The 22467-nt window shown below is 42.1% G+C and overlaps 1 protein-coding gene across 9 annotated transcripts in view; it reads left to right on the forward strand.

The window, feature by feature from the left end:
* The window catches only part of frmd4a (FERM domain containing 4A), a 131871-nt gene that overhangs the window by 36117 nt on the left and 73287 nt on the right, over positions 1-22467 (forward strand). For 2 of the 9 annotated variants that reach the window (XM_036150532.1, XM_036150537.1), the window contains exon 1: positions 16131-16652. The exons of 2 other annotated variants lie outside the window; for them this stretch is intronic. In XM_036150532.1, coding sequence (XP_036006425.1) covers positions 16560-16652 — 93 coding nt within the window. In that variant the 5' untranslated portion in view covers positions 16131-16559. Of the gene's footprint in view, positions 1-2169; positions 2387-6301; positions 6837-16130; positions 16653-22467 lie in introns of those variants that run through there. 5 more of the 9 variants (XM_036150527.1, XM_036150559.1, XM_036150524.1 and 2 more) reach the window with 5 other exon arrangements.

The following is a 22467-nucleotide window of genomic DNA, read 5'->3' on the forward strand; positions in this document are numbered from 1 at the left end:
AATATTTTAAAGGTGCATTGACATGTTATTTGACTTTTTTTATTTATACAGTTCACTCTGGTTGCATACAACATTTTTATGAAAGGTTATCATGTCCTGCTGTCCTACTAGTAATTAGTTTGCCTTTTATTTTTGCATTCAATGTAGCTATGTGCCTTCAAATGTCTGTATTTCACATAGAATTTTGATTAAATCTTATATTGACCAACATGTAACTAGTGGTGGCTTGGCCATAGGGGGCGTTCGGACCCCGCCCGCGTCATCGTCACAAAATGAGTATAACCTAAATTACAACATAAAATTATTTATTTTTTAAAATGTATTATTTATTATTTGTATTTTTAATGTTTCAGCAATATATATGCACATCCCAACACTTTTGCCTTCCATGTGACTCTAATTGGTTACTCAAACATTTCCATTCAGGGCAAAGCTCTCTGTGCTGTCGACCAATCAGCACTTTTTGAATCATTCTTCAAAGTCACAACCCTGGTAGTTTAGATGCGAATGGAAGAGTGAGACTACAACAACAACAACAAAACATAAAAGAATGGCCCAGCAAACAAGCATTCAGTCATTTATTCACAAAATAATTAATTCAACAGCCTTTTGTTGGAGGAAAAAAGCAGATAAAGAAACTTAGACCAGATTTTAAAATCCAGCAACATGCAAATGACTGTGGACGGATTTACAGTATGTTTAGATATAGTTTATCGCATGATAATATCCGGCTTCTAGTGTGCCCCCCCCCCCCCCAAAAAAAAACAGGTTTAATGAACAAACTCTCCATAAATCAATTATTAAGTCATTAGATGTGATGACAGTGTCAAGTCAAATTTGTAAAAATAGAATAGGGAAAAAGTACAAAAAGGTTACAAAAAAGATATTTAAATAAAAATATAAGAATGTAATATAAACTATAATTAGTAAGAAAATGAAAATATTAAAATTAATAATATAGAAATTACATTACATGTAGCAATGAGATATACTGTTTTCTGTAAAATAAAGAGAGATGTGGTTCATCACGAACAGCAGGATATTTCCATTTTGTTTTTTGTTTTTTAAAACAGGTGTGGATTCAGAAAATTTGGCAACAACAAAACAAATGTTTCTGAAGAAGCAAATGAAGACCCCAATTTATCTTGATTGCCTAAGAACTGACATGGAAATCTGTTAGAAATGGCTTGATTCTTGTGCCTCTTGTGATGGAATCCACCCAAATACAAATTAAAGGAGAATTAGCTGTTTATTTCTTCTGTGCGTCTTCGAAAACATTGGTTTTCATAAAATATGCAGTGGTAATTCCATACTTGATTACAACCACTATGTTTTTTCTTGTCAGTGTACATTTGGTAGAGAAAAAAAGGATATCAGTGGATACCATCTTTAAACTGAGCATGAACAGGTCTTTGTAAATCCCAAGGTGACCTTCGCAACAGGAAGCATAACATAAGATGGAAGAGTGCACTTCTGTCCATCTCTTCACACATCAGTCTGAAAAACAGCACTCACACATGCACCCGGTGACACACTCAAACCGCGCGGCGCCTTTCACCGGTAATCAGGAATGACAGATTTGGGATGCAGGGTGACACAGCAAAATTCAAATTGCAGAGAGCACTGCAGAGAATGACTAAGCAGAATCTTTTTCGGCTGTACTTGCTGTCCTGCAACCTATGAGGCAAACAATGACTGTATACCCCAGTAAAAACTGGAAAATATACAATAGCTGTCGCTGAAAAGAACAGATTTATGTCGTCAGGATAGAAAAATACTTTACAAAGATATTGTTTATAGTCTTCTCCCCAACGGGTCGATAAAACAATTTTGGGTCAGGTTTGCAAGTGTTGCAATTTTAACACCTCTATTTCCAGTTTAAAGGCCGGCAGTAAACCTTTTTCACAGTTGGATACGAACAGGTGCTTAAGAGGATTTATCAACATGTCTTGAGTAGACGCACTCTTCAAGCATGTGTGTGCGTGTGTGTGTGTGTGTGTGTGTGTGCACAGAATCCTGAAATCACTTGGAGGACCTCCAAGAATTTGTTTAACACACATCCGTGCTTTCCACGCTGCAGGTGGACATCATGATCAATCAGACTCTCGCCAGATCGCTGCTCTCTTCTCTTGCTGAAAATTAGATTTAAGGGCGGAAAGTGTCCTCTGAGCTTTTAGTATGAATCACAACCAGAGAGCCTTGTTGGGGCGATAACGCTGCTGAGATGCACTGCGTGAACTGCTGTGATGGTCACAGCTCTCGTGTTCTCAGAGCTGTTTGGATTAGCGGGACCGTCGGCTTTCAAGAGGAAACCGGTGACAGCGGACGATGGAAATACGTCTCAGACCTTGACTTCGCCGTGATTGATCCCAGGGTGCTGAAACCAGTAAGATCATGTTAAGCTAATACAAGTTGTTACGTGTCAGTTGCGGCATATGAAGGAGTTTTATGTTGTGTTTCTGTTTGTGATTGTGTTTTATTCCCAGTGCTGAACTCCCTTTTGTACAAAATGGATCATATAGTGCAAAAACCCAATTTTTCAATCCCAGTTGGGCATTTCTGTAAAAGTAGCAACTCTCCATTGGTTTGTCATATTTGTCGCATTACAAACAAACATTTCAATTTATTGTCTTGAGATTAACTGTGTTAGACCAGGACAGCGTAACATATTATTGTGAAGTGAAACACAAAAGGTGCATGGTTTAAAAAAAGTGTACAATTGGATTCTGCACCTCTGATACGCCTAAATGGCAAAAAGCAACTTTAATCGTCTACTTCACAAATCGGCCTTTAATGCACAGAGACAGCCACTGTGGAAAGAAGCCACAAGAAATCCCTTTGCCTTTTGCCACAAGCCACGTAAGAGACACAGCACGTCTGTGGAAGAAGACCCTCTGATCAAATGGGAGCAAAAATGAACCTTTTTGCCCACATTTATATTGCATGCATGAAGGAAGGCTAACAGCACATCAGCATTTAAACACCTATGGGGGGAAATGGTGGTGGCAACAACATGCTGAGTAGAGGCTAGCCAGCAAGGGGAAGCTCTTGAGAGTTGGTGGGAAGTTTAATCAACGGGAATACTTTGAGCAAAATAGTTGGAGGCTTTGAAAGAGACTTGAGCTGAGGCCTTAACCAGGACAGGACGACACTAAGCATACAGCCAGGGCTACAGTGGAATTGCGTGAATAAACGCAGATTCAGCAGTCGAAATGGCTAAAGGTCAAAGTCACGGCCTGAATCCAGATGAGAACTTTGGCAAGACTTGAAAACTGATGCTTGTAGACGCACTGACATTTAATCTGATCAAGCTTGAGCTATTTTAGAACGAACAATTAGAAAATTGTTCTACATAAAAACTTCCCTAAAAGGTGGTTTTAGAAAGTATGTGATTCAGGATGGTGGAATATAAAAGCAAGCCACGCTTTTTCAGAAATGTATCTTCAATTTGCCAATCGTGTAATACTTAATTTGCTTAATGACCTAAAATGTTGTTAAAGTACATTGACATTTATGGCTGCAAAGTGACAGCTTCAACAATGTTGCAAGCCTTTACATTCATATAACAGTTGTTTAAGTGCACAAATAGGCCATTATTTTTGATGAATTCTACTGAAAGTAGCTTTTATTTAGCTCCCTCTCAAATAAACGGTCACGTTCATTCATTCTTTCCTCTTGCTTCCCCTATCACCACATAAACACCCAGGATTATGGACAGAAATCTGGGTTAACCCACACTGCTCTGAGACAGGAGCCACACTGGGACACGCTGTCCCGTCTTGGAGCTCTGTTGGGGGTTAAGCTCTTCACTACCGATGAATGCCAGTTTAGATAAGCTACCTGCAGCTCTCAACTCTCCTCTCTGCAGTCATCATCCACAAGCTGACCCGTGTACAAGTCTTAGTGGTCATATACTGTCCATCTTCCCGATGCAACAAAAAAAAAAAAAAAAGGTATAAATAATGCATGAGCGATGTGCAGATGAGAACTAGAGAGATACTTCTTAGTTGTTAATGGCTGGTTGTTACATATTCACAGCAGGCAGCATTTGGAGCAACATAAGGAAGATGGGAAAGCCTCCTGAGGGCAACAATAAACTGATGGATGTACTCTCTTTAACACCAAGTTGTGTGCTTTTTAGTGTCGCCGTGTGCACGTGTGTCCTAAAGGGTGCGCCGAATCATGGCTGTGCGAACGCAGCCGATACACCCCGTGCTCTGAGCTGCAGGAAGTGATCTGAGGACTGATGAGAGGCCGTTGACCTCACAGCTGTAAGGGGTGAGAGGGCAAAGGTCATTGGCAGACAAGATCTACTGAGGAAAAGAGCTGGAGCAGGAATAAGATTTAGACGGAAGTCTGAAAGAGATATGAGACGGAAGGACTGGAGAGAGGAAGTTTAAAAACTGAGGAGGAATACAATAAATAATACAATAGCTATTAATCACTGCCTTTTTTATAGTTCCTCTTATTTGCTCTGTAACTTTGCATTTTAATTACAAGAAATGCCAAAGCATATTCATTTTATATTTAATTAAATTTACTTTTTTCACGCATTGTCAAGATATAAAATCCTAAATAAAGCACATTGAAGTTTATGGTTATCAGTAAACGACAAAACAATGTAAAATTTTCAAAAGTGCTACAAAAAGAATAGATTGTATTTACAAAGTTTTGCCAATAAAAATTTGAATAGTGTGGCACACATCCCCCTTTAATTTAATCTTCCAAAACAAATTGCCTTCTGAGTTAGTAAATAGAGTTCACCTGTGTGCAACCAAATCTCAGTACAAACACAGATATTATGTTAAGATCTCGGAGGTTTGTCAGAGAACATTAATGTGAGCAAACAGCCTTATGCAGACCAAGGAGCACAGCAAACAGATTAGGGACAAAGTTTTGGCTCATTTTACAGTTTAATCCTGGCCTGGCCGTCCAGTTAAACTGAGAGACTGGGCAATGAGAGCATTAACCAAAGCGCAGCTAACAGACCCATGGTAACTCTGGAGGAGCTTTAGAGACCTACTGCTCAGGTGGGAGAATATATTGTCAGGACACTTGTAAGCTTAGCAACTTAGCAAATATGGCCCTTATGAGAGATAGTAGGGGGAAAAAAAAGGTTTTCTGTTGAAAGGAATCCATAGAATACCTTTTTTAAAAAAAGAAAAAAAAAAAAACTCAGGGTAGCAGAGTAAAAGGGGCCACATAAAATCCTAAATGAAAGGCATTGAATTTGTACATCACAAAATGTGAATTTTTTGAAATCCCAAATTAAAAAAAATTTGATTTTTTTAATCATTTTTCAAGTTACTGTAAACAGCATATCAGTGAACTTTGCTTTGTGCTAACACACCAAAACCCCGTCCTGATCCCCCCCCCCCCCCCCCCCCAGCCCCCCAAGCAGCCTGAATTCTTGGTATCTTGAATGCATGTTAACGCAGTCGGACAGTTCCTCCCTCCTTTCCCTCGTATCCTGTTTTCTGCTTCAACCCAGCCAGGCTTCAGATTGTCTCTTTCTTCCCCAATAAGTCACGTTAGCTGCGAGAAAGAAAAAAAAAAAAGGGGGGGGGGGGTAACATTCCACTAGCACTTTCCAGAAAAACAAAAACAAGCCCTCTCTATGGACGTCCTGTCAACATCCTTCTTGCCCCTGCTTCCTTCTTCTTCATCTTCTTCTTCCTCCAAAAGCCAAAGCCCCTCCGCTGTGCGCCCTCATCCTCTTTCCCCACCGCCCTTCTTCTTCCCCATCAGCCCTCTGCCCCGCATGCCCTGTCTACCACCCGTTCCCTACCAATGCGTGCTACTGTTACATAAGCCTCCAGTCATAGACGCAGGCCATATCGCTTTTGTTCACCCCGTCTTGGTGTGTCTATGGGAGCCTCAGCAACCGGGGCCAAGCCTTAATGAGCCTGCCACAAAGGCCCATTGATGAGGGGCCCAGTGTTAGAGAGGATGACCCAAGCCAAGAGAGCCCAGAACTGTGCATCAGCTGCCTTAGGCTCACCCCCTCAAAACAAAGAAGTGCACTGTGGACAGAGACCCCCAAAAAAAGACGACGGGACATGAGGGAGACAGATAGAAGGGAAGAGGGGTGGGCATAACAGTGCTACCACGTCAAAAAATGTAAGACTAAAAAAACCTAATGAGACACGTGACTTCAAAAAGTTGCTTCACAGAGTATTACTTTCCCCATCATCTATGCTCTTCCACCAGTCTCTTTTCACTGTGCATCCACACAGGAACAGAGGGAAAGCTTCCTACTTCTGACAGGAATGTGTCAGCGTCTTCGTCTCACTCATGGATCATTGCTCAGATTTAAAAGTTAAAAGAGTAATCTGGGCTCACTCGTATCCTCATCATTAGTCTCAAATTATTCGAGAGAGAGCGGCTCAAGCGTTCTGACGGGACCCTCGGCTTTCTCGGGAAGCTTTGGAGCACCGATCGAAACGCAGCCAGGCTCCGGAGCCAAGATTGCAGCAGATAGACATGTTTCACTGATCGGATTTGGACCGGAGCCGGTGCATTTGGGAATCCGTCCTGGAAGGAAGAAGGAAAGCAGAGACGATCAGAAGCGGACATGGCACAATTCAGAGCTTGGGTTTTATGACTGAAAAGGTTTAATGTTCAAAAGTTCATTTCAAGCTTACATTTTTATTTATATCATAGGTGAAGTTGCTGAGATAATAAAGGGACTTTAAAGCCAGAGTTTAAAAAGGGGGAGCTTTTTGAAAGACTGTGTTTTTTTTGGAAGGACTTACCAAAAAGATTGAAAGATGACTCTAGCGGCTCGTCTCGAAGACCTAGAAGTGACCCTGGAACACATGCTCATGGATGTTTTTGTAAGTCAGCTCTCATTTCCCTTCAACCTCTTCTAATACAGTTTTTTACTTTAAATATCTAAAAATAGTTACAATTTCCCACCATTTCTCCTACCTTTCCTTGTACTTCATCTCGCCAGCTCCTAATTGCATCTAGAGACCAGAGGCCAACATATGTTTGTGCCTCATCCAGATGTTCGCTCAATAATTGGCATAGAACAGAAAAAGGAAAGCACATGAATAAATATGCAACTCTGTGCATGAGAAGCAGACCCGGGAAATAATCCGGCCTGGACTCCAAACTGGATTGAATGTCCTAACATACACTTGACTCAGCACAGGATTACCGGATTTAGGATTTATTGACTTTGAACTGTGTGAATAATAAACTATGTGACAAGACTGGAATTGAATACATGTATATTTCTAAAATGATAAAGGATGAATGAAACTCAGTGTGCTAGTCATTAGAGGGAGATTATTCTGTCGTCGGCGGTTTCTGGAACATTTGGGCACACCGATGCACCTTCCCACTAATTTATATCCAGAAACATATGCTTGTGGAGGCGTGCTCACGCACATTTGCGGGCTCGGTAACGGCAGAGTCCCCGCTTGCTTTGATGTACCCAGCTGCTGTTTGGTCGTTAAGCTGGTGTTTCCCTTTAACATTGTTTACAGGAAACTGCATCTGTTGGAAGCAACCGTAATCTGACCTTATTCCTATATGCTGAGCCTCTGGTGCGCATTAGCAAGGCGTTCATCCTCTGCTGCAGGGTCCTGAAATGTCACCAATGTATATATATATATATATATATATATATATATATATATATATATATATATATATATATATATATATATATATATATATATATATATATATATATATATATATATATTCCCAAAATGTGATTCCCTAATCCATCAACTTGTTTTGGGGATTTGGCCATTTTCTTACATTTAATAGATGGTTTACGACAGAGGCGATAAAGATTAGCGTTTATGGGCCTGTACTGGATTTGGATTATTCATGCTCTGCCTGTGACATGGAAAGACCGGAAAATGCTTCTTTCCTCCGCTTTTCCTCTCCACTAATTAGACTGCTTATTTATTTATTTATCTATTTGTTTGTTTAGTTGTGGGAAAAAAAGGCTGGAAAGCTGAGGGTTATCTACCCACTTTGCATACTTAAATTAGAAATATTCAAATCTCAAGTAACCTTTCCTTCTGGAGGATGAACATGTGCGCATATGGCAGCGCGTTGGGTCCGCCACATGCAAGGCAGTCGTACGCACACGCGCACGTACGCGCGCGCACCCAAAGCATGAAGTGATGAGCTCATTTTAGTGAACCATCAAATTAAGGCAGGGGAAATTAACAACCATTATGGGAAGGCTTACCATTTCTTGATGCAGACGTCTCGTTCTCGTGAAAATGTTTGAATTTTGGGGAGTTTCAAGGCACAATTACCCTACCCCCCAATATGCAATGTACTGTATGTACAGGGGTGGAAAAAAAATATCGCTGTAAAGTATCTGTGACTCTAACTGTGTAAGAGCGAGGAATATTAAGGGTCATTAGAATAATGACAGCGATTCTCCATCCTCCAGCAGAGAGGAACCCCCTGAGCCCTATATCTCTGCTGCTGCTGCCGCTGCTGCTCATTGGCTCAGAGCAGCGGCGGCAGCAGCAGCAGTAGCAGCGGCAGCAGTATATGGCTATATATCCAAGGGTGCACAGCTATTTTCATTAGTACTCCCCTGCATATGAATGATTCAGGACGCTGAGAGGATCAGAGTGAAAGACCTTCCTTTGCAGGCCCTCTTACAAAAAGAAAAGCAGGTCACTGCTATGTGATCCTAGTAGGAAGTTGGAGCAAGTCCATTATCGTCTCAAGGCTGAATTTTCTTTTATAGATTCTGCAACATCGCCGTGATATTTAAAACACTTGAAAAGCTCAACATTTAAGAGAAGAAAGAAAAAACATCACCTGTGACATGATTGAGCTATGTTCAACTATAATAAGGGTGTTGACTCAATCAGTCTCATCATCCAACAAAAAGCTATTCCGTAACCTCAAAATGAAACTAAAGGAATTGTTCCTTTCCTGTCAGTGGATCAATCTTTTTTTTTTTCTGTAAAGACACAAAAAGTAAGGAAATTTGTGTTCGATCAATTATTTGCTGTGACAATCTGTCTTGTAGATGTGTTTATTTTACATGAAATTCTGCCTCCTTTGAACACTCAATTTAAGTATTACATGTGAAAATCTTCCCCAATACCAAACAGCTTTGGGTGGAGGCAGTGGGATTGGTGTGGGGCGGGATCTCCCTTAGCGGGTCAAAACAAGACTAGTTAATTTATCAAAGCTTTCTGGATTAATAAATAAGCAAAGGAAGATCATTAATATTACGGAACCTTAGACATTTATTGACAGGCATGCAGGAAAAACCTTTTTTTGAGCAGAACTCATATAAGCATCCATATTTCGGAGCTCTTAGAACACCCTCTACATAGAAGAAAATGTTATTTTTGGTATCCTCATGGTCCGGGCAAGGATTATTTTGAAGAAACCCAAAGAGAAGAGGTTCTTTGTGGGTGAAAGGTCGGATCTGTAACGTTCACGTCCTCTGTACGGCAAAGTTAAAATAAGCCGACATGTTTCCCTCCGAATGACATGAAAGCGTCCTTTTGACTTGAACGGAATAATGACAGGATCTGTCTCTGCTGATTGGATCATTCGCTGTAAAATGCCAGCGGGTGACGTCATCTTACCCGCTGCCAGAGCTGCTTTGTGTCGTGTCGCTGAGCTGCGAAGCTGTGATGGGACAAACAAAAAAGAGAAACAGGGAGGTGGCACCTCTTCTCTCTGAAACATGCCTCATGGGCGCGTACAAAGGCTGACAGTCACGTCGGGAAATGAAGCAACTCGATTATAGATGCATTCGTTCCCTATGTAGTTTAATTGAATCTCTTCCTCGCGCCCCCCAACAAACGCCGCAGCCTCCCAGTCATCTCCCCTGTACATCTCAGCTGAGATGAAGGCCTCGCTTGTTCCCATCCCCCTGTTCTGCTCTGGTAGAGAAAGACCTCAGCTGGATGGGATTGTTGCCATCACAGCTGTGCATCCTTGCCTTGTTGTTCCCTCTTTTTCCAGCATCTCTGGACTTTGTATCTCTGTGAGAGACTGTATTCTCCAAAGGGCCTGTGGTGTCAGAGAGCATTTTGTATGTCAGACTCCGAAACACAGTGGAGTCCTGAGCTTGGCCTCGCAGCCCAGATGTGTAAAGCACTTCATTATTCTGAATTTGCCACGCTGCTTTTCATGTGGTGTAGTGGCTATTGACTTTGGGACTTGTGTAGGAAAATTAGGTTATGTAATGGATCTGTTTTGCCAATGAGTAGTGCATTGACCTTCTGCTGTCTTGCTCTCCCCCGTTCTCTGGCAGCGGTTGTCATAATTTCAATAAATAATTCTGATCTGAGTTTTTTTTTTTTTTTTTTTCTCGATTTTTTGTGTGTCCTCCAAGTTTTTTTCTTCATGTAGGGTGGCCTTCACATAAGCGTAGAGATTCAACTTAAGATGTGTATATGTATTTTTTTTAAATTGATGTATTATTGCCGTGACACATTTTCAGACTTGAAAATGTGGAAATATCCTATTTTAATATCAATAGGGTAAGAAATTACATGAAAAAAATATTTTGTTTTGAACAAGCTGGACAGTGATATAATTTGGCACAAATCCCTATGAAATAAATGCAAAGGAAGCATTTTTACTTATTCGTTGTCCTTTGGAGTTGAATATAGTTAGTAGAATTGTTAAATGACAGAAAAATCCTGATTAGCTTACCCACTCATCAAAATAGGAAAGACAAGAGAACATGACTAAGGTAGATTTATTGATCATGTATGACATACCAGCAATGTTCATAGGTCATGTAATAGCTATTAAAAAAAAAAAAAAAACAACTCCTCAGTCAAATCTGCTAGTATCTTCAGTACAACTGGATCAACAATCAAAAACTTAAAGCTACTGGAATGGTGACAACTGGCTGGATAAGGAGCGCAGAAAGAAAAGTAAAACTGCAGATAACAGTTACAGAACTCCAGCAAAGATGCAGTAGACGCAAGAAGGTGAAACATCAAAAGCCAAGCGTTGGTTGATGTTACAAAGGGGTGCCAATAATTGTGGAAAACACTTATAGTCTGTCAGATTAAAGCCTAGTCCACACGTATTAGGATATCTGGTAAAAACAAGACATTTTTATGCAGTTTTGCCTTTCAGCTACACATAAACCGTCCTTTAAAACCAATTATCCTAAAAGCTCCGGCCAAAGTGGAGATTTATAAACACTGGTTTTGAGCCTGTGTGCGTACATGAAAAGATGGATATTAATGTATACGAATATTGCTGTGCTGCGTCACACATTGTTTATACACCTGGCCATACAGTGGAGTTAAAAATTAATTTCGTCAGCGAGGTTAGAAGTTTAATTAACTTTCTAATATGGTGTTTAAGAAAAGCACAACTTCTTTATCTGTCCACAAGATCGAACCTCCCGGCATGTGTGTATTTTTATACCTATGGTATCACAAAGTTACCAGACTACTGAGGTTATAATTTACAAGCTAATATGTGAATATGCTAATAAGAGGCTGTGTTCATTCTGAATTCAGCTGCATTACACACTACCATTAAGTTAGATTGGTTTGATTTTGCATATGGGTACAAAGTGCAGCCATTAGTATGAATGTTTTGTGGCAGATGTTTACATGGCTGACTTAGAATATGTGAATAAAGGTCAATGCATTTTCCTAATACTGCTAAAATTGGAAATGAAGGGGAGCTCAGATTTGAATAACACTGTCAGCTTGTGGTTCATTTACTTGACTCAGACTTTTGTGACATTGGTCCAAAACAAGAAGTGAAAAGAGAATGATGGTAGAATTTATCTGATTTTTCATGTGTGCATCCACAAACCAGTCAGCTGTAATCATTCGTCCTTTAATTTTCATTTGCCTGCATAGTTTAGATCCTGATGTTAAAGTGGCCCAACACACATCGGCTTTCCAGTTGACTCATGTGAATAATTCAAAAGCTATGAATTGTATTCAATGGGGCGAAATGCACCTCCAGCACCCTGTTAAAATCTGCAGCAGCCATCATAATAGACTGCCGACTGGCCCATTGCAATGAGCTATTCTAATATCATTATAAGGCAAAGATGGGCGGATTACTGTGGAGTGTGGGTCGAGACGCAATAAAACCCTATGAAAAGTCTAAACAGAGTCCGTCAGATAGCTTAATTCTGTTGGTGCCGATGTCTAAAATTTTAATCGCGCTGAGAGACACAACAGCAGAAATAGAAACCTTGATCACGCCCACGTATCCTCCCCCGTGGCAGGTTGAGCAGATGTGAGCTGTGAGCAGCGCAATTTGACCAGGACGACCTGTCCCAGAGATCTGGTAAATCTGTTGAAAAATACAAAATTGTCCTAGATTTTGCGGTGAGTCACACACGTGTCCCTGTTTCCTATCTGCAACCAGTTCTGAGCTTGTAGACTTCTTTCCCAGGCCTTCTTATGCAAACGGTGCCACAGCAATGACAATGGAAGCGGAAGCACCCCTTGAGGAGAAGTCCTTGTAGTTGGTTCTGACCCGATAAAAGGGTCAGAACCCCCCCCCCCCCCTCCAGTTTCTGCTCATCTTGGTCTGTAGAGGTGGAGGGGAAATAAAAAACAACAACAACACAGAGATAAAGAGCACAGATGGAGACGTACAGTGAAAAATTAATCGAATTACACGTTCAGGGTGGAACTGTTTATTTATTTATCAGATTTATTTGATAGGGACAGACACACAACAATGGCATAAACAGTTCTATCCCTGTAAAGACAGAACTGTTTATCTCTTCCCCTTGCGACGCTGCCGTAACACAACGCTTTGCAATTTGTGGAGCCTGGAAATGCAAACATTCAGCTCGCCCCCTTCTTTTCCTGATTGGGATGGGCAGAGTCTAACTACAGGGCAATTCCATAAACACACGCACTCACTCCCACACACACACACACACACACACACACACACACACACGTAGGCAATCAAGAGCTGGGTCGTCAGGATGAGTCAGGCAGCCGTAGGCAGAGGCAGGCTGAGTTATCGGGGTAAATTAATGCAGAACAATGCCAGAACGGTACAATTTAGAACCACTGCATCTTATTACTACAAACAAAGACTCGGCAGACGCACGGCAAAAATAAAACCCAGACAACTCAGACGCTTTTGTCCCCTCATTAACACTTCTTATACCCAGGGAGTTATTGCTTTGTTTTCTTTTATTGTCTATTTGCATCCTCATGTTTTCTGTCTATTTTTAGCTGTAGGTTCATTTTCAGGACGGCTGCTTTTAGCGTAGTAGTTTAAAATTTGTAGCTTTCACAGGTTTTCCCATATTATGTGCACCGGTTTCACCAGGGTGAAACCCATTTGCTCATTTATTTATTTGCATGAAAACTATACAGAAGTGTATCGTTTAGGATCTGTGAAACACAGCAGCAGAAAATGAGCTCTGCCACTGTTAAGATCTTTTTAAGCTCCTCCACAAACATCAGATTTTCCACAAAAAGGCAGAAATGATTCATAGTTTTAAGAGTCCTGAGTCCTGTATGTGTGCGGAACGGGTTTATAAATATCACTTCAGATATTTTTCATGTAGGCCACAGTCACGCGCAGATGTAGGACATGGTGTTAAATAAATAATGCTTACCGGGGATTACCTCTGCAGATTTTTTTCGACCCCAGAATTTTCGTCAGTACACCTTAGCAAAATGTGCATTTGAGCCAATGTTTGACATGTAGAAAAACATGTAACCGTGGTCCTCAGGGGTCCTCAGGGGTCCTCAGGGGTCCTTGCTTAAAGGAGCGAAATAGGTCCACATCTGGTAGGTTTTCGGCTGAAATCCTAAGATCCAGTCCTCTGTAATCACACCTCATTTTTACATACATTCTGCAGCAATTCAATACGTTAGCATTTTTTAACCTTTTACACATTTTGTCACATTACAGAGAGAAGGTTGAACGTATTTGAATAATAATTTCAAGGGGTAGACCATCACATGGTCATGTATAACATTGAAGAGGAAAGATATGGTTTTCAACTCTATTTAAAAAAAAAACAACCAACAAGAAGCATTTGTACAGAAACCTTTAGAACTAAAATTGACTCCAATTATAGCCGCATTTCTCAGGGGTATATCCCTACAGGCTTTGCATACCCAGAGGCAAAGCTGTTTGTCGACTCTGCAAATTAGCACAAACACAGTTGGGTTGCATGTGTAGCATCTGTCAGCATCCGTTTTTTAAGTCTTGTTACAATTCTCAATTGGATTGAGGTGTGGGCTTGGACTAGACCATTCTAATGCTTGACCTTATTGTCCTGACTGTAGTCTTGAACGGGACATATACAAAATCCACGTTTTTAGCCCTTAAATATATTTTGTTGTGTACTTGGAGTCTCCAGAAATGCAGAAAATTCTAATGTAGTCTGTCCAGGTACTGCATAGATATATTTATATTCTGCATATATTTCAAGCTGTTTTCTTTGTTTTCTACTAAGCTTTTACAAACTATTACGTCACAGTATTTGCTAAGGAGCTGCTAAACAAGGTCATAGACTCCTGGCTTACCAAGCCAACATTTTGATTCCTTGGAGAAAATATTTAGTCTGTGCTACAAGTGGATAAATCAACATGTTAACTTGTTATTAACATGACCATGACGACATCCCAAGCATACTACAAACGTCCTGTAACCTGGCGAGGGACGGGGTGTGTAGTGCCTCCTTTAGATTTAAAGAGACAGCATCAAAACGACTTGCTCTCAGATGCGCCTAACGCTAACCCTGACCCAAAGTGTTGCAGTTCCACTTTATATAGACCACAACTGAATGATTTCAACGTGAAAAGACAGACTAAAAAGCATGATGTGTCCCCTTTAAGGTTTTTGTCCCACCGCAAGGTTAGCATCCAATCCTGTCTCAAGTCTTTTGCAGCCTCTAAGAAATGGCATCCATCCATCGTCCCCCCTAACCCTGACAAGCCACCCCACAGCATGATGCTGCCATCACCATTTGTCACTGTGGGGATGGTGTTTTTGGGGTTTTGTACAATGTTACTTTTCGACATGTGTGTAGGCCGTGAAGTTAAAATTTGGTCTCATCTAACCTTCTGAAGGCAATCGCTTGCACTGAATTTTCTGTAGAGGTACTAATGAAAGGGGGAATACACAGCCGCACAGATGCTATTTATTTTGTCCTTTTTCATCCACATGACCTACTATGTGTTGGTCTGTCAAATAAAATAGCCACACAATACATTGAAGTCTGTTTTTTTATAATAACAGAATATGAAAAGGTAAAAACTGAAGAATTTTGCAATTCACTTTATGCGGTACATTTGTTCCCGTTGTGCACACGAAGGCCAACATCCAACAGCGTCGCCTGTGTTTTAGATGTGTATCAATACAGCTGTCAGCTGTTTGACTTTAGTTAATCAGCTGACAGCTGAGTATTGATGTGCTCAGGCGAATAGAGCCCAGCGGTGAGTGATGACGGGAATATGACAGTAAGTCACTCGGTGCTGCTCTAACTCATGACTCCAATAGGGTTAATGGACATGTAAAGAGTACAGTGATGGATACAGAAGACTGACTCAGCTGAATTTCGGGGAGGGGGACGGGGGGTCTGACTCTCCCGGCAACTCTCTATCACTGGAGGTGGCCTGGAAAGAAAAAGAGCTGTCACTGCTGTCACTGCTGTTTGGTGAACAAAACGTGGAAAAAAAAATGTCTTCATTTTCCCCCTCAATAAAGTCAGTCTGGAGCCTGGTTCTGCTTGCCTGAGCAAAGCACACGCTTGACTGCAAGGGATGTAGGCTTGCTGTATGTGGCTGTATCCCCCCCCCCCCCCCCCCCCCCCCCCCCCCCCCTATTGTGTCCTACAGCCTTGACGGTGCAGGGAGAGAAAGCTGGATGTGGGATTTCAGAGATAATCTCCCCACCAGATGGCAAAACATCCCATATTCCTTTTGAGGTTCCCCACGTGATTCCCTGTGTAAGGGCTGAGTATGTGTTGAGCGTGCCGGAGAGAGAAAGTGCCTGGGAGGGGTTGGGGTGGGGGGTGGGGGGTGTGGGGGTGAAGGAGGGGGTAATTTTTTGCTCCAAAAATCATTATGGTGTCACGTGACACAAGTACGTATGCTAATAAGAGCCACGACGTCACATTAATCCAGTGACCTGGTTAAGCCCCCCCCATCTGAAGGAAGTGAGTCTGAGTGGAAGGGAGGGGAAGCTGTCGGAGCAGGAGAAGAGAGAGGGGAAGGGAGACAAAGCGCGCTCCCACTCCCTCCCCTGCGCACACACACACTCTCACACTCTCACACACACTCATTCACCCCGTCATTTAGGCGGACTGAAGCGGAGCCGGAGCGCAGGAGAATGGCCACTGTTTCAACGCGATGGGGAACTGAAGCAGAGGGGGACTCGCGATAAACAGGGCCAGCGTGGTGGTGGTGGTGGTGGAGTTCTGCAACACCGGCGCACTTTTTTCCTTCTTGCCGCACACCCACGCGTAAAAGCTCGCGTGAAGCACGGCTGTCAGGCTGGACGGGACGGCGAGGACACCCGCTTCGCACGCTCACGCGCCTGCCCGCACGCCCACCGGGACGCAGACGCTGGAGCGTACCATGGTGGTCCAGGGAGCCGTGACGCCCGGGAGGACCCGCCGGCTGATGCTGAAGCTGCCGGTGGGGACTCTCCGGAGGAACAGCGGAGAGAGGGTAAGACGCCCGTCTGGTGTAGCTACTTTCAGCCTCAACTTTGTGTCTGGGTCTGTGCGCCGCTGTTTGGGTTTTTTTTACGCTGCTGTGCGTTCGGAGCGGGATTTGAAAGAAGGTTCCTGACTAATCCAGGGAGCCCGTATAAGATTCGAGTCGGCGGAAGGCGAGTGGAGAGCAAAGCTTTTAATCTCCACAATGGACAATACTTCTGTCAGGATGAGCCTGTCAGTCACTGCAAAATGTGTCCCGCTGCTAGTCCTCAGCTCCAAGGTTACGGGGAAGCGTCTCTCAGTGGGAGAGCCAGCCTCAGCCAGAGCATGTAAACTGGCTTCAGACCTCAGATCGTTTCCTTCTATCAGCCTAAACATCGCCGTATAGCCTGAGGTCCGGCTTGGTTTTTGAGTGTTGAACTTATTGTTCTGGTGGAAGTGGGTTTCTCTCTGCTGCGCAGAAGAAGCTTCTGTGTTTTTTTTTGGTGCGCTTGTTGTGTGTGTGGTGGGCGTGCTCTGAGGACCAGAGATAATAGTTAAGCTTGGATGCGGAATGTGCATTCAAGGTTGCCCTTTATGTCAGCTCCTGAGGACAGGTTGCAACGTGCCGTGTCTTCTGCTCTTCAGAAAACTTGTTTACTCCAGCAGAGAGCTAATGTACCCGTGTGCATAAAGAGAAGAAAAGTTTGCAGCTGTGGGAGCGGGTGATACCCTCCCCAAACGTGTCCATTGTAAGACGCACACCAGTGCTCTTTCATGTTGCAAATACTCTGGCATTAAGTGAATCATAGTTAAGTACAGTTTGCGTCCAGGTGATGAGTGATTCAGGCTTAAGTCCTCCCAGACAACTGGCTCTAAATCATGTGGTGCCTGCTGGATCAAGCGGAGAAGAACAGTGCCTTTCTTTTGTGATTTAAGTCTCTTGATGAATTGTGATGTGACTTTGTTCATGCTTTGGGAGAGTTTTCTCGCCAACAAACTTTTTCGAGACTCGCCCCTGTTTCTCTTTTGTGGTTCTTTTGAGTGCGCACCAAGGATAACGGGGGTACGCACAAGAGCAAACACACTGTACGAGTGATCATAAATCACACAGCTTGAGAGCGCAGTCGATGAAAACGGCTTTCATTTTAATAAGTTCAGGCTTAGATCCCCCCGCCGCCGGCTTCTTTCTTACACACAATGCGATCTGCACTCTTGCTTTGCTAAAACTGTTATTTATCCTTTAGCTGAGCTCAAGTAAGAGACTTCAGACAAGTTACTTTGATGAATAGAGGAATATTGATTGGAACAAAATCTGACTGGATATTTTAATGAAACTGACTGTTCGGTTTGATCGATTGGATCTAATTGCGTTCTCCGTCATGCGATGCAAGCCAGCTTGTAGGTTTGTGAAAATATCAGTATTTTTTAAGTACTCCATTGGAAGAAACGAACAATTCTAGACATACCGATTTGTATAAACTTACTTAAAACACTTTATATCTGCTACACATTTCAACAATAATGAAAATTTAGATTTTGTTTGAAGAGTCAAGCTAGCAAAAGTTGACCAGAAAACTGTCAGATTACATATGCATTGACCTGGTCATTGTTGAGAAACCTGCTTCCCAATTACTTGTTTGGCTGAATCCAAGGCCCATAGTTCTATGATGGATATAAACAGCTCTATATAGCAACTATTACCTGGTCTAAACTTTGGCTATGATATTAGTGATGATGCTCTGACTACAGATATCTTATTGAACATTGTCCGCTCTGTCCATCCATGTCACCTCACGATCAATGGGGATCAAGAGAGCTTCAACATTTGAGATCCACTGCTGATTTAGGTCTGTATCTTCGCCGTTTGCATCTCTTAATTATTATTGTGTCAAGAAGAAACCCAGTCACTCCAAAAGGTCCAAGAGTCCAACCAAGAGGTACCTTGGTCTGACTCTTAAAGACTCTTCAGGATTGAATTGCCAGCAACACCAGAAAGCGATGCTGCAACAACCCCTTAGAAGAAACTCATAAATCCATGAAGCAGCGCACAGCAATTTCTGCAGAAGAAATGTCGACTGATGAGCGCACCAACTACTGTAGCGCCAGCGACTTGCACCCTGAAGAGTGGAACAAGAAGACTTGAGCCGAGCTAATTGATGATGGCTTCATCTTATTGGACTGTAAAGTGTAAAAAAAAAAAAAAAAAAAACATCATAGACACCTACTGGTTGCAAGAATGACACCCTCTCCCCCCATCCTGTCACCTACTTCGGACCAGTGACGCTTGAGTTGAGAATTAATTGCCATTGGCTGATTGGCTGAAACCCCACACAGTTACACAAATCACCTTAATTAAAGGAGAGAAACACATTTCCAAATACTGAGAGGAAGGGTCTCCATTGCTCTTTCGCTGATTGCAATCCCTTCTCCTGCCTCCCATTCTTCTTGTAACCAGCTGTGTGCTGACAGATTCAAGAGTAAGATTACTGCCAGTGATTTACATAAACGTGTTTGTATTTTTTGTTCTTTTTGCACAAAGTGGGCTACGTTCTTTCAAGGCAGTAGCTTCTTAAAATGGTAAACACCTAATTTTCTATGTAGGTTTTCGGTAGGACCACATAGGAGGCAACTTGTCCAATAAATAGATAAAGGGCATCTTTATTTATTTTGCAATGGAAAAATAAACAAAGTTCTATAATCTAGTGATTTCCAAACTACAAGCAGACTGTATGTCTTTTCTGAGTCATTTAAATACTTTCACTCTTATTCTCAGCTATGGCTTTGTCCTGCTCTGACATGTCATGTTAGATAACTCAGTTCACTCGAATCCAGTCCCTCCCAATCATGGACTTACCCAACTGTATTAGGGGCATGTATATATATATATATATATATATATATATATATATATATATATATATATATATATATATATATATATATATATATATATTAACTGCCCCTGGCTAAATACTTTCCAAAGTTCTAACTTATTAGCATTCGCTATCGTGTTTGAACAATATTTTAAAACCATATCTTCAAGCTTGAAATTACGTCTCCCATACTGCAGGGAGGAATGCCATCTTTTCATCTTTGCCTTGTCATTTTTCTAATTCAGATAAATTGCCTCATGTTTCTGCCAGCGTAGGTTGTGATGGATGTTGGGCTCTATGAGATTTAATTGAGCTACATCTACTCAGAAGAGCCACCTTTGTTCATGGTAGAGTTACGACACAGTTTAGGATAACGTGTAATTAGTTTTGACAATAGCAGAACAAAAAAAAAAACATGTCGTCGCCCCTATTTTGCTCCATGCATCATATTTTACAAAACACCTTTTTGGCTTGCATTTCATCGAATGTCATGTTCTTTACCTGCACTAGAAACAGTAGTAGAAACAAAAAAGGTTTATACGTATCTATACAACACTTTAATAGTGGATATTACATTTCTACATGCTTACTGGAGACAGTTGTCGAATATGCTGCCGCTTTCTCAGCTGAACAAGTGTGTTTTATCATGCTAAGTTAGATTGATGGGAAGCTGTCCACCCAATCAGCTGAGAATCTGCCCATCAAGTCCACTAAGAGTGGAGGTAACCTTTGGATTTTAACAAAGGCTGTGATTTGCACATCAGTATTTTAGTTTTTTTTTCATTTCTGAGCTTTTCTAGGTCTCATGGTTGTTTGGAAAAGTCAAAAATGGACTTGCAGGCAGCTGATCTAGTGGAATAATGCAGCGGGCAGACTCTTGCAACCCAGCTTTAGTTTCATAATAGAGTGCATACCATTCTGTCACCCACTAATGGAATCGGTACATCAGTTTGGGTATAGTTTGCACAGTATTTCCAAACTTTCAAACCCATCTAACATCAGCCGGCCCATATACTAGAAGGCCCATTCAGATCCACCAACTAGAGCAGTGGACGTCTACTTGAAGCATGGGACTAATATAAACACAGCCATGTTTTTCTGGATCCAGGTCAGATTTTTCATTAAATACCGAATAAACCCAATGACCCCGCAGAATATGATACATTCCCGGCTGCGTGTGAGAATACCACTGTCATTGGTGTTTTATTAGTGCGTATTTGCAGGGGTCGAAGACATAATAAACTCAAATAGCTCTGACAGGTTGTCTCTGACCTCGCTCCTGCAGCAAAAGCTTTTGCTCTTCATTTAAGAGGTTGTTTCCCTCAACACCGCCCCAATGTCACTTCTTCCTGGGTGATCCCGATGTCAAGGAATGCGCCCACTCAAAAGGTAAACACATTGGCAGCTAGCTGTTAGCCCTGCGTCGCTCTGGGAATTTAGTTACTTTACTGACAAACTCCTCAATTCAAAAAATCTGAGCTATTCCTTTAGATTTTCACAGATGGTGTAATTCAGGCTATATTCCTCTAAGAAAAAAGCCACAAACCTAACAACTATCTCTATTAAAACTGATTTAATATCAGTAAATATGCTGTTCTATAGCTGTGTTATAAGCATTTCCAGTTCGAGTTGTTATATATTACTAAACTCTGCTAAAATGGGGGCACCTCTCTGACTAGCCTGCTTTCAACATGTAAACTTACTGTTAAATGAAGTTTGTCTAATACAGACTATTAACTTTACAGAACCTTTAAGCAAGCAAGGGTGACAACAAAAGAGATCAAAGTACGTAGACGTAGTCCTTGGAAAGCCAGGAGTGTTTAATACAATGACAAACAGCGCAGGCAATGTTGACAGTTTAAAAACAACTTCTTTTAAGGGGGATGTTTTGTGTTTAGATTGCCTCTGAGCAGTCTGAATTAGGATTATCTTCCGCCTTTGTTATGTTGGTATCATGTTAAGCTTCTCAACTCTCTTTATTTTCCTGTGAAATTAAGCTCTAAGCAAAACAAACAAAGGGAAGAAGCAGGCCTGCAGTTAGGTCTGGCTTGTGTGGCTTTCTGTGTGTTTATGTGTGGGTCTAAATTTTAGGATGAACTGCTCTCCATGGAAACATGCTGTTGTCAGGGGCATCGAAGCAGGGGCTTCGAGAGTAAGGAGGTGGGAGTTCACCCAGCAAACACATGTTTATGAGGCTCCTTTGGAACCCAAATGCAAGCAGAATAATGTGATTTGGAGTTATACGCCCGCGAGCTGGAAGGAGTCAGGCCGGTGAGGAGGCAGGAACACCGATCAATCCTCGTTACCTTAAAACTTGTTTTCTGCACCGATCGCGGAGAAGGTCAGCGCTGGACTCCGGCAATCTGCGGGTCAACCCACTGATGTTATCGCCCTGACATTAGCCAGAATACACCGACGCTCTGCCAAAGTTAACGTGGCAGCTAAAGCTCTAAAACAATCCCCTGCATAAGTTTAGGTTTAATTTATTTATCACCCAACCCACCCCCCAACCCCGTTAGTGTGGATCCGTTTCGAGCTGTTCCCCCTGCAGCTCTGCCTTGCAAAGCAACAGCATCGATTCCCTGGGATTTCAAAATGCCCGCAGGACTGTAGGTGAGGGCCGTGGTCAGTCTGTCCAATTAACCACACAAAGAGAAGCGGGGAGAGATTGAGAGGGAGAGAAAGACAGACACCTCCTGAAGGTCTTGTACCCCACCCAGTTTGGCATGAAAAGGGTCCCCCCTTTTTTTTTCCCAAGGCGGCTCAGAAGGAGGAATGTTATTGAGTCAGTCAGGGCCAAAAAAAAAAAGAAGAAGAGGGGGGAATGGGATGCTGGGACCTCCCACCCTCTTCTCTTTAATCAGTCTGAGGTAATGTTCATTCTCCCCCCCCCCCCCTCCAAAACCAGCCCAAAGACCTTTAGGGACATGACACAGCTGCGTGCAAGTTCAAAGTAAACCCAAGCGCAGC

This window comes from Fundulus heteroclitus, chromosome 2 (genome assembly GCF_011125445.2).
Source record: "Fundulus heteroclitus isolate FHET01 chromosome 2, MU-UCD_Fhet_4.1, whole genome shotgun sequence".
Lineage (NCBI taxonomy): Eukaryota > Metazoa > Chordata > Actinopteri > Cyprinodontiformes > Fundulidae > Fundulus > Fundulus heteroclitus.